Source organism: Eriocheir sinensis, chromosome 36 (genome assembly GCF_024679095.1).
Source record: "Eriocheir sinensis breed Jianghai 21 chromosome 36, ASM2467909v1, whole genome shotgun sequence".
NCBI classification, from domain to species: Eukaryota; Metazoa; Arthropoda; class Malacostraca; order Decapoda; family Varunidae; genus Eriocheir; species Eriocheir sinensis.
In genome coordinates, this window is record NC_066544.1 from 10463562 (window position 1) to 10476238 (window position 12677).

Genomic DNA, 12677 nt, shown 5'->3' on the forward strand with positions numbered 1-12677 from the left:
GTGATATTCCTCCCTTTACACCCTTTATCAGTATCCCCTCGCTACTCTGTTTTGAAGAGGGAATGTTGAGGTATCTACTCCAGGTATTATTAATGGGGGAAAAATGAGGAATCCAGTGGTGTGTGATGTTAAAATAGTGGTGGAGGCGAGCGAGGCGTGGCATCTCTCGGCCCACGGATCGACCTGCACCTCCACGCCATCCTCTTCCTCCAACGCCGCTCCTGTCCGCTAAATTAAAGCTCCTCTCCTTCCTCCTCCTGTCATTACTGCCGGGCCTGGATTATTAAAGTGACGTTGGTGATGATGACAGTGGTTGGAGGTTTAATTACAGCGGCCTCTGTGTGTTGTCAACTTCTCTTTGGTTATGATTTCAGTCGCTCGAGATGATCTCAATTTTTTTTCTTTATTCAAGGTTAGTTGTGTTCTTTTGAGTGTATTGATCTAACCTTGAAGTATCGATGCTGTTTTCTTTGTATAGTGAGTCTTTTCTTCTTTACTTTTTGATAGTCTGCGAGATACTTTTGTTGCCTGAAGTGATACTCGAGGATGGGAGAGCTTGATAGAATACAATGGCCGGGGAAAAAAATAGTAAAAACTCCTACTGTTCCCAGAATTATGACGACGAATTGTACGAGGAATTACGAAAGGAGAGAGAGAGAGAGAGAGAGAGAGAGAGAGAGAGAGAGAGAGAGAGAGAGAGAGAGAGAGAGAGAGAAAGGAAGAACGGAATAGATGAAAAGGGAAGAAGGAAAGAGTGAACAAATGGGAAGGAGAGAAGAAAACGGTATAGACTGTAATGTCAAAGGAAGAAGGAAAAAACTAAATGACAGAGAGAGAGAGAGAGAGAGAGAGAGAGAGTCCACAATGCAGACAACCACGCAAGCTTAGGTAAAGACTTCCGTGGTATAATACTCACTAATCCACACAGCACCTCGGCGGCGCCTCAGTCCAGCCCGCTACTCAGTCGTGCATGTTGCTCCTGCTGTTGCTGCTGTCCCCAGCAACAGGTGCCCTGCCGGACCCTGGCACGCCATGCAGCAGCCAACGCCGGCCAGACACGCGGTCAGCAAGGAGCCTAGAATACTGCACTCTAGAATCCTTGGCGGTCAGTGTGCGGCAGCCATGGCATACGACAATAGATGCAAACAAGACCACGAATACTACACATGCACTTGCTCATAAAATTAAATATATGAATTATAAATAAGAAAGAAGAATTAAGCCACCTCTCCAAATGATTCTGGCCTCTCTGTTTTGGAATTATTTTACAACACACTATTTGCAGAAGCGACATCGAACTTTTTTTTTTGCTTGCCCTTAAGCTCTCTCCTTTCTCGTAAAAAAATAATATAAACAAGAAAAAAAACACGAATAAAAAACACAATCAGTAATATAAATGAGTAAATAACTGATTAATAAGTAAATAAACAAATAAAATCAATGAGCAATACATCCCTGGCGTAATAGCTGGTTATATGAAAAACATGATCATTTATTATCTCAAGGATTTTTGTTACATACACATACCAGTGTATTTAACATTTCTAGGCAGATAACGTTCAATGTATTATCATTTTTTCTTTTACAAATATAATAATCATTTATTTACTTCATGTTTAATTGAAAGGAATATATATAAAAAAATACCTTCACATAAAGTATAATATATAAACTTTCAAAAATACATATTGCATCCTACACCATAATTATCTAAAACCAGGTCACATAGCACTGCATAAACCATTCTGACCAAAATGACAAAGCACACAAACAAAACAGCTGACAACATTTCTTATGACTGACGTGACTGTGCAGTGTGCATGACCGACTCTTCCCTACACAGCACTAGAAGTCTCGCAAGGACAACCCCACCAACTCTCCTCTCCCACGGCACGTATCCGATCTGACTTTCTTTTTTCCTTGTGGTTCATCCTCTATACCAATCATGTCCACCGATCACCACAAATCCACAGCACAGCGTCACATACAGGCAGTACATCCCAAACACGTAGTCTGTTCCATGGAAGGCAAGGCTGGCGGGCTCCTGGCTTTCACGCATGAAGACAAGAGACCACCAGTAGGTTGAGGATAGCATCAACATTAAGCTCTTGAGTTCGGTGTGACACGTTCATACATATATATTGTCTATATACACCTATCAACATAATTTCTTGTTGTATCTATAGTTTTATACAAATAATATAAGTAAATGCTCATGGGTCAATTAACAGCGATAATTCTAACTGTACAGTAGTGAAAATATACTATAGGAAGGTTAAATATATGGCAGTGGTTTAGGTTGGGGGTGTTGAGCGAGGCGAGGTGATGATGGCGACGTAACAATATTCTCGTGTACGTCAGCCATCTTTAAATAGTGTTGCAAAGTTGTATCCGAAGTTTTACACAGACGACACGTATAAAAATAAAACAATGCACATGAATTCCATAAGCACCAAATATTCTAAGTGTACAGTAGCTTAAATAAACTATAGGAAAGTTAGAATGGCAGTGAATGATTTGTTTCACGTGCGGTTCAGTGGATGGTCAGGGAGATAGTCTCTGAAACAGCCTCCCCTTTGTGGTTTATTTGCTGTTATTGTGTGGATGTGGCTTGGGGGTGTCTTTCTTCTTTTTCACAACTCGTACATTCTGATTCACTTCTTCCCTGTCCATGAGTTGTCACAAAAGTAAATCCCGCAGAAATAAGTCGCAGAAGTAGGTTCATTGTCCAATTTTCTTGGTGTGTTTGTGCTGGCTTGCTGAGGGAGGCGAGGCTAAGATGATTATTGTGTTGTTTATGGGCGAAAACACAGCACAAGCCAGTAGAGATTAACTTGAGCTGCTGGTTTTTATATAACTTCCTTGTGATGGCGTGACGCTTCATCTTATACACTGCCGTGGTTATGTATACTTAGCACACATTAGGGTATGCACATTTTTTTCCTTTCTCCGTTTCCGTCTCTCTGCGTTCGTCTGCACCACATTTTTTCCTCCCTTCTTGTTGTCCATGCCTTCACGTCCAGTCACATAACACAATCACTTTTTCTTTTACGTATTTTTCTTTGTCTCTGTCTTGTCACTGGTCCACACGAATATTTCTTTCCCTTCACTTCACTGCGCTTTCATATCATTCATTGTTGTCTTTTCTTTAATACATAATTTCTTTCCTTCTTTTACTCAATCCACAGCACCACATCGGTCCACTAAAAAAAGGACTTAATAACAGAGTATATAATGTACTTTCTATACTCTTTGCTAAAATACGAAGAAAAAAAGTACATGACAGTGACCAAAGTGTCAACTCGAGTGTTATTTAATTACTACGGACATGAAAATATGGACAAACACGCAAATACAAACAGCAGTTATGATGGAGGGAACAAAACATGAAACAAGAAAGCTAATGAACATTCGGTTTTATGATTATGAAATGGTAATTATCTTTTACGTTATGATTAAAAAAATATATCTCACACCTAACATCAGTCAACCATTAAAACACAAGTCACCTGTCTGTGTTCCTGACTGGCTCACGCACCTGGGAGTCTTTATAATGGAGTGAGAGGGACAACAAAACTATGAGTACGGTAGGAAAATAAATGCACGGTATTGAGCAACACTGAGAAAAATAGTCCGTTGATTTGACCCGAGACTTCTGTTTACAAGTTGAAGAAGTGGTGAACAACTGAGAGCTTTGGCGGGCGTGGAGGGATGACAAGCGCTCCTCCATACTAGCCAAGCTTCCCACACTGCCAGAAACACAGTCGATGGGAGATGAAGTGAAGAGATGCCGCCTTGCTCTGTGGCCGAAGGTGGGCGGGTGGAAGTTGGTGTTCCTGGGGTGCTTGGACGAGAGGCTACGACTTGAACATCTTGATGGAGCACACCACCTCGCCCTTCTCACACATGCTGCGGGGGTGGAGAGGAGCTGCAGTTAGTGTGAGTCTTGGTAGAGTCTATTGAATGAGAGTAGGTGAGGGTGAATAGTGAAATATACGATTTGAAACCCTTAGAGTTCATGTTCAAGAGGGGAGTGGGGTGAAATGTATGGTTTGAAGCCCCTAGAGATTATGAAAATGAGAGGTAAAGAAAAAAGCATCCATGGGTACAAGTCAGGTGCATTAAGGTTCAAGGTAATAGAAAATACTTGGTTAATAGATAGAATACAAACAAACTTAGCAAATACGTTTGGTTGATACAAATCTAATCGACGGCTTCAGCTTTAAGATGACTTTATGGACGATTATTATTTTTCTAAGGTGCAAGACAGAACAATGGCTAAGCAAAAATATAAACAATACCCACAAGATGACACTCCTCTAATGGAAACAAAAGAATACCAAAGAGAAAACTAACGCCCTAAAAATAAAAGATGTGATAAAAGCTGTCTCCATTTGTGCGAACAGACTAGCCACTTGCAGACTCATTACTTCACTCATTATTTTTGCGTATCTCTGCGTGGGCACCTTGAGGACCCTTACGCCGCAGTGACGCGTGACATAGCGAAGGTTTGTGTGTTGCAGATGTTTTTGTCTTTATTTGTGCGAACAGACTAGCCACTTGCAGACTCATTACTTCACTCATTATTTTTGCGTACCTCTGCGTGGGCACCTTGAGGACCCTTACGCCGCAGTGACGCGTGACGGAGCGAGTGTTCGTGTGTTGCAGATGTTCTTGGCGAGGCTCACAAAGCAACGACCTGAGTACCCGCCACCGCCACCACACACGACGAGGCCTCTTTTTTTATGGCCCTAGATCCCTCCACCGCCTCCACACCCCAGCCACTATCCGTCCGCGCTGGCCAGGAGTCAAGAGCTGCACACACACACACACACACACACACACACACACACACACACACATGCTACATGTACTTCCCCGAAAACTATATTGTCTGAAATCTACGATATATAAAGACAACTTATATTTTTCGCTCCTAAAACTCCACACGAAATAATCTGCATACAAAAGATTTCTGCAAACACAAAGAAAGCTCAACACCTCTTTATACCATTACAGGAACGCGAAAAAGAAAAAATCTTCACACGTTTTCGTATATTTCGCAACCTTGGCACGAAAATCTAAAAATATATACGAAGTTATAATCAAAAAGAAAGGTATATCTGCAACGTAACTAACAATCTTCAATGTATTTTTCAAACCTTGTACGTATAATTAAGTGCTAAAAAGATATTCGAAGCTATAATACAAAATAAATAAATAAAAGGCATGAAATGTAACTAACAAGCTTTGCACCTATTCATCACTGCATATCGCAAACCTCATACGTATACATAAGTGAACATGCAAAGTTAAGAGTGAGAAAGAAAACATAAGTAACAAACCTTTGTCCACACCGGCAGAGGCAGCGACAGACACACGCGGATAAATAAAGACAAGAATGCAAAGTAGGAGTACTCAGTCACCTTCACCTTTGTGCGACCCTCTAAGTACGAAAAACATTAACGAAACTTTTTGTACAGCTATTCCCGGCAGCAGAAGCGACACATCAGGAGACAAAGCAGGTAATTAGTCAGTCGCCTTCACCCAATTGAGAGAGTCTGTGAGTACGATAAAACAACGAAAAAAAGAACATTAATGAAGCTTTGTGTGTGTGTCTATTCCAAGCAGAAGAGCGACACAGGGGGAGAGGAACGAAAAAAAAAAAAAAAAAATCCGACTCCGACTCTAGGAAATTTTAAGGTTGCGACTCCTACTCCGACTAAACAACCCTCCCCTCCCCATCTACTGCAGTAAGGTGGTAGGAAAATCAAACCCCGCCACACCACACCGCACACAACACCCAGTCACACCACACCACACACAAAACCCCGACACACCACACCACACCTAACACCCAGCCACACCACATACCACTCCTAGCTACACCACACCCGCCAACACCACGCCACACAGCACATCGCGACACACTTTTAATCTACGCAAAATAAGTACGTGCTCTTATACGTACTTTTAACGAACTTCTTAACGTAGGTACTCTAATACGCAAAAATCATAAGAGAAAACAAATCCGATAGTTCGTAAGTCAAGTTCACCTTTGGGCTACCCGGTACGTACACACACACACACACACACACACACACACACAAAAAAAAAAAAAAAAACATTTATGTGCATGTATCCCCAACAGGAACATCGATACCGGATGATACAAGGAGACAAATCAGGTAGTCAGTTAGTTGCCTTCACCCCTGAGCGACGCGCATACCACATCGCTCAGGCAGACTCGAGAGGAAAGCGAGGGAAGGCCACACAACCACGACACACACAGACTGGCCGGTTGGTGGTTGGCGGTCATGCACGCACCAGTCAGGCAGGAGAGAGAGGGAGGGAAGGTAGCAAGGAGTTAGAGACGGAGACAAAGGAACAGGGAGGCAGAAGAAGAAAAAGAGAGAGGAAGGGAGAAAGGACTTGAGAGAGAGAGAGAGAGAGAGAGAGAGAGAGAGAGAGAGAGAGAGAGAGAGAGAGAGAGAGAGAGAGAGAGAGGGTACAAAAGACAAAGAAGCAAGGACACAGGCGAGAGAATAAAAGAAAGAAAGGAAGAGGCAGACTGGGAGACAAAAGACTTAATACAAGGAAACAGAGAGGCAGGAAACTCAACAATGAGGGAGAGGAAAAGTATCAAAGACAGAGACGAAGAAAGAGAGAGACAGAAGACTAAAGAGAGAGAGGGAGAGGCTGGGAGACATGAGAGACGTAGATGGATAGCTAGGAAAACAGAGGCAAGAGATTTTACAAAGAGAAAGGCTGAGAGACGAGACTTAATGAGACGTGGATGGATAGGCCGGGAAATAGACACACAAAAACATAGGCAGGCAGGCAGGCAGAAAATTATGTAGCGAAGGTTGAAGACACAGACACATAGGCATGACAGAGACAGAGAGGGACACGAGGTCCATAACAGCAGAGAGAAATCCTACTGTAAAATAATGATAACGAAATATATGAAGAAATGCAAAACGAAGAACGGAAGGACGAAAGAGGGAAAGAAAGGAAGAATGGAGAAAGGAAAAACTAATGAAAAACAGAGGAAATAAAAGAAAAAGAGAACAAAGGATAAAGAAAATGAAAAAAGGAATAAATGAAAGGAAAAAAATAAGAAAAGCAGGAAAGAGAAACAAGTGAAATAAATGCAAAAAACTAAAAAAGAAGAAGAACGGAAGAAGGAAAGGAGCGAGGGAAAAGAAAAAAGAAAAACAGAAGAAATAAAAAGAGAGCAAAAACAGAAATAAAAGAAGTAAAATAGAAAGGAAAAAGGAAAAATAAGAAAATAAAAGAGAAAACAAACAAGAAAGTAAACAAATGACCATCACAGCATCCACTGCAAATAGTTATCAACCCACCACCACAACCTCACCACAAAAAAAAGAGAGATTGCTACAAGAAAAAACAAACATAAACAAAAACAAAAAGAGTGGGGAGAAAGAGGAAAGAGGAGGAGAGAGCGAGGCGGGAGAAATATACACACCACAAAATAACTCCCCACCAATTAAAACGCAACAAGACGTCTAATGATCCACCACTAAGACCCCCTAATAAATAAGTCGCAGCTCCATGCCTCCGCGCGGTCACCTCCAGCAGCTGTTCATACATACGAAGGTTACGTCACTACTGATGATGATGATGATGATGATGATGATGGTGATGATGATGTTGCTGTCTCTGTTGCCTCACTGAACCCTCTCAACTTAGCTTTCTCTCTCTCTCTCTCTCTCTCTCTCTCTCTCTCTTGATCCTCTTCCCCTCCCCTCTATTTGCCTTGCCTTCCCTTGTTTGGTCTGATGAGAAGAGGAGGAGGGAAGAGGAAGAGGAAGAAGAGGAAGAAGCGAAGAAGAAATAACAAAAAAAAGAACAGGAACTAGAAAAAAAGAAGAAAAAAACAGAAAGAAAGAAGAAAAATAAAAAAAAGGGGAAAGAAGAACAAGAACTAGAAAAAAGAGAAAGAAGAAAAGAAAGAAAGATAGAAAGAAAAGAGAAAAAAATACCCTTACTCCTACTTCCTCTAATAAGCGAGAGAGAGAGAGAGAGAGAGAGAGAGAGAGAGAGAGAGACTATGAAGGGCAGGAAGGTATTCAATAAAGGGAGCATTTATCAGTATGCATGCCGTTCCTCTGCGTTGGAAAGAGATCAGAGGGGCGCTACGCATCTCTCTCTCTCTCTCTCTCTCTCTCTAAATGGAGAGCACCGAGGTTAACTTTGTATTTCGTCATTCTCTTCCTCTTCCTATCTTTATATTTTTACTTGCTTTTGACTTCATCTTTTTTTTGTTAGTACTGTATTTGGTGCTCTCTCTCTCTCTCTCTCTCTCTCTCTTATTATAAAACAAAAGAGAACAGAAAGAAAGAAAAGGGAAAGGGAGTTGGAATATGGAAGCTCTTTTTTCTCTTGTTTCTTCTTCTTCTTCTTCTTCTTCTTTTTTTTTTTTTTGCTTCTTTGTCTTCTCCTTCCACTTCTTTCTTTTTCTTATTCTCTCCCTTCTTGTTCTTGTTTTCCGTTCGTCTTCTCCTTTCTTCTTATTTTTTTCTTCTTCTTCATCTTCAGTCGTCTCGAGGAAAGGAGAGAGAGAGAGAGAGAGAGAGAGAGAGAGAGAGAGAGAGAGAGAGAGAGAGAGATGGATAAATAGAAACGCGGGATCCGTATCGATGAATGCACAATGACAGACAATCAGAGGAGGCTATTCTTGCTCCCCTCCTGGTACAGTCGGTCAGTCAGTAAACGGTGAGGTATATGCTCCCCTTAAAGTAAGTAAACGGTGAGGTATATGCTCCCCTTAAAGCAAGTAAACGGTGAGGTATATGCTCCCCTTAAAGTAAGTAAACGGTGAGGTATATGCTCCCCTTAAAGTAAGTAAACGGTGAGGTATATGCTTCCCTTAAAGTAAGTAAACGGTGAGGTATATCCCCTTAAAGTAAGTAAACGGTGAGGTATATGCTCCCCTTAAAGTAAGTAAACGGTGAGGTATATGCTCCCCTTAAAGTAAGTAAACGGTGAGGTATATGCTCCCCTTAAAGTAAGTAAACGGTGAGGTATATGCTCCCCTTAAAGTAAGTAAACGGTGAGGTATATGCTCCCCTTAAAGTAAGTAAACGGTGAGGTATATGCTCCCAATAATGCAAGTAAACGGTGAGGTATATGCTCTTAAAGTAAGTAAACGGTGAGGTATATGCTCCCTTAAAGTAAGTAAACGGTGAGGTATATGCCCTTAAGTAAGTAAACGGTGAGGTATATGCTCTTAAAGCCAGTAAACGGTGAGGTATATGCTCTTAAAGTAAGTAAACGGTGAGGTATATGCTCTTTAAAGCCAGTAAACGGTGAGGTATATGCTCCCTTAAAGTAAGTAAACGGTGAGGTATATGTGAGGTATATGCTCCCCTTAAAGCCAGTAAACGGTGAGGTATATGCTCCCCTTAAAGTAAGTAAACGGTGAGGTATATGCTCCCCTTAAAGCCAGTAAACGGTGAGGTATATGCTCCCCTTAAAGTAAGTAAACGGTGAGGTATATGCTCCCCTTAAAGTAAGTAAACGGTGAGGTATATGCTCCCCTTAAAGCAAGTAAACGGTGAGGTATATGCTCCCCTTAAAGTAAGTAAACGGTGAGGTATATGCTCCCCTTAAAGCCAGTAAACGGTGAGGTATATGCTCCCCTTAAAGTAAGTAAACGGTGAGGTATATGCTCCCCTTAAAGTAAGTAAACGGTGAGGTATATGCTCCCCTTAAGCCTTAACAACGGAAGCCTCTCAGGTGGGTAAGAAAGAAGAGAAAGGAAAAGACAAAGAAGCAATTGAAGCAGAAGAAGAAACAGCAAAAGAAAAATAGCTTCCTTATGCCTACTCCCTTTCCTTTCTTTCATTCTTTTCTTTTTTTCCTTGTTTTCTATTATGAGAGGCTTTTTCTATCAGTTAATCATGACAATCCAGTGTTTTTAAGTATTGTTTGGGAAATGACAACAATGATGAAAATAATCTACGTAGGTCAAGTGCGGCATAATATTTTTTTCAGCTTATTAAAGTTAAAGTATCTCTCTCCATCTATCTATCTATCTATTTATCTCTTTCCCTCTCACCCTTCTTTTTCCACCTCATCCCTTCTTTCCTTGTTCATCTATATCTGTCTATCTATTTCCTTCTCACCCTTCCTTTTCCACTACATCCCTTCTTTCCTCGTTCATCTATCTATGTATCTGTCTATCTATTTCCCTCTCACCCTTCTTTTTCCACTCCATCCCTTCTTTCCTCGTTCGTCTATCTATTTATCTATCTATCTATTTCCCTCTCACCCTTCTTTTTTCATCCTCTTTCCTTCTTCCCTCGGTTCCCTAATTTTCACACACCCGAACCCAACCTTCCTTCCTTTCTCAGCAACCCCCTCACACTCCTTCCCACTCCCTCGCACACACCTACCCACCATTTTATGCTGGGCTCTTTTACCCTTCTACCTTTCATATCCCACCCCTTCCCTCGTTTCTTCATTCTCACGCCCCAACTCTCCTCCCTTTCTCAGCAACTCCCTCACACTCCTTCCTAGCACCCACCACCTATCTATGGTGGGGTCTTTTTTTTTTTATCTCCTACCCTTCCTTTCCCTCGTTTCTTCATTCTCACGCCCCTAACCCTCCTCCCTTTCCCAGCCACTCCCTCACACTCCTTCCCACTCCTTCACACACGCCTACTCACCACTTATCTATGCTGGGCTCTCTTTTACCCTCCTACCCTTCATTTCCCATCCCGTTCCCTTCCTCTTACGTTCCCTAATATTCACGCACGCATCCCACCGTCCTCCCTTTCTCAGCCATTCCCTCACACACGCCTACACACCATTTATCTTTGTTGAGTTCTCTTTTTCCCTCCTACCCTCCTTTTCCCATCCCTTCCCTCCTTCCCTCGTCCCTTCATTCTCACGCCCCCAACACTCCTTCCTTTCCAAGCCACTCCCTCTCTTTCCCAGCCACTCCCACACACCCACCTACTCAGTACTCACCACGTATCTATGCTGGGTTCTCTTTTCCCTCCTACACTCCTTTTCCCATCCCTTCCCTCCTTCCCTCGTTTCTTCATTCTCACGCCCCCAACCTTCCGTCCTTTCCCAGCCACTCCCACACACCCACCTACCCAGTACCCACCACTTATCTATGCTGGGCGCCTCCATGAAGGTCTGCAGCTCGGCGTACTGCTTGCCCGAGATGGTGCAGCCGCCAGGTAGATGCACCACCTCCTCCCGACCCTCGGCGAAGGCAGGGTCCTCGAAGCGTTGAGGCACCCATGGCAGCGCCGCCTCGTCTGTGCAGAAGGGAGAAGGTGCATGTTGGTTGACAGGTATTAGTGGGCGGCTGATGGTGCAGATAGATCGATAGACAGGTTGGTATATAGATGGATTGTTTGATAGATATCGATGAACATATATATGGATAGATAATTTAAAGAGATAGAAAAAAATAACTATGACAGAATAATTAGAGTGAAAACAGGAAAATGTGTAAAAATGAAAAATTAGTCGATAAATAAATCTTGAATTGACTTGAGTGAGAAAAAGTTAAATAAAAAGACAATAATTAAAGAGGTAAGAGAGGAAAAATGTGTAAAACAAAGAAAAATGAGCCAATAAAAAGTCTTGAACTGACCTGAGAGAGAGAGAGAGAGAGAGAGAGAGAGAGAGAGAGAGAGAGAGAGAGAGAGAGAGAGAACACATAAGAAAGGGCGGGTCCTCACTCACCGATGACCGGCAGGTGCGAGCTTGTGTCCTCCATCCAGTCAATCACTGCAACGGTAAACAACACATTAATCACAGGTGTGGGTGGTGGAGGTGGTGGTGTGGGTGGTGATGGTGGTGGTGGTGAGGAGGAGGAAGAGTGATGATGGTGGTGTTGATGGTGGGGAGGAGGAGTGGTGGTGGTGGTTGGGGGTGGAGGTGGTGAGGAAGAGGAGTGGAAGTGGTGGTGTTGGTGGGGGTGGTGGAGGAGCAGGTGGAGTAAAAGGAAGAGGAGGATGAAGAGGACGTTGACTGATATGGTAATGATAGTGATAAATGATGATGATGATGATGGTGGGTAATAATAATAATAATAATAATAATAATAATAATAATGAAAATAATAATAATAGATGACAACAAATACATACTAACAACGATAATGATTGCGACAGTGAAGGTTAATGTGACAGTATAATAGTAGTAGTAGTAGTAGTAGTGGTAGAAGTAGTAATAGTAGTAGTATTTCTGAACGTGTTACTGACAGATATAGCGATGGCAAGGATATGAGCAAGGTTACACACACACACACACACACACACACACACACACACACACACACACACACACACACACACACATACACACACACACACAAAGTTGGTGATTCAAGAGAGGAGGAAGAAGAGGAAAAAGAAAAAGAAGGTTGAGGGAAAGAGGAAGGAAGGAAGGAGGAAGATGTGAAGGACTGCAAGAAATGGAAGAAAGGAGAAAAGAGCCATGAAAATAATAATAATAATAATAATAATAATAATAATAATAATAATAAAAATAACGAGAAACTTTCGTAAAAGGTAATCAAATAGAGAAAGTACAGAGAAGTGAGGAATAAAAGAAGAAAGGAGGAGGAGGAAGAGGATAGGGAGGAAAGAAAAAAAAAAGATTGGATAGTAGAAGGAGAGGAAGGGGAA

General features: G+C 42.0%; 1 protein-coding gene across 1 annotated transcript in view; it reads right to left on the reverse strand.

The window, feature by feature from the left end:
• Positions 1–1644: 1644 nt before the first annotated feature.
• The window catches only part of LOC127007773 (uncharacterized), a 40305-nt gene continuing 29272 nt past the window's right edge, over positions 1645–12677 (reverse strand). Inside the window, exons 3-5 of the mRNA XM_050879070.1 lie at positions 11731–11775; positions 11141–11297; positions 1645–3909 (exon numbers count right to left, since the gene is read on the reverse strand). Coding sequence (XP_050735027.1) covers positions 3858–3909; positions 11141–11297; positions 11731–11775 — 254 coding nt within the window. The 3' untranslated portion in view covers positions 1645–3857. The remainder of the gene's footprint in view (positions 3910–11140; positions 11298–11730; positions 11776–12677) is intronic.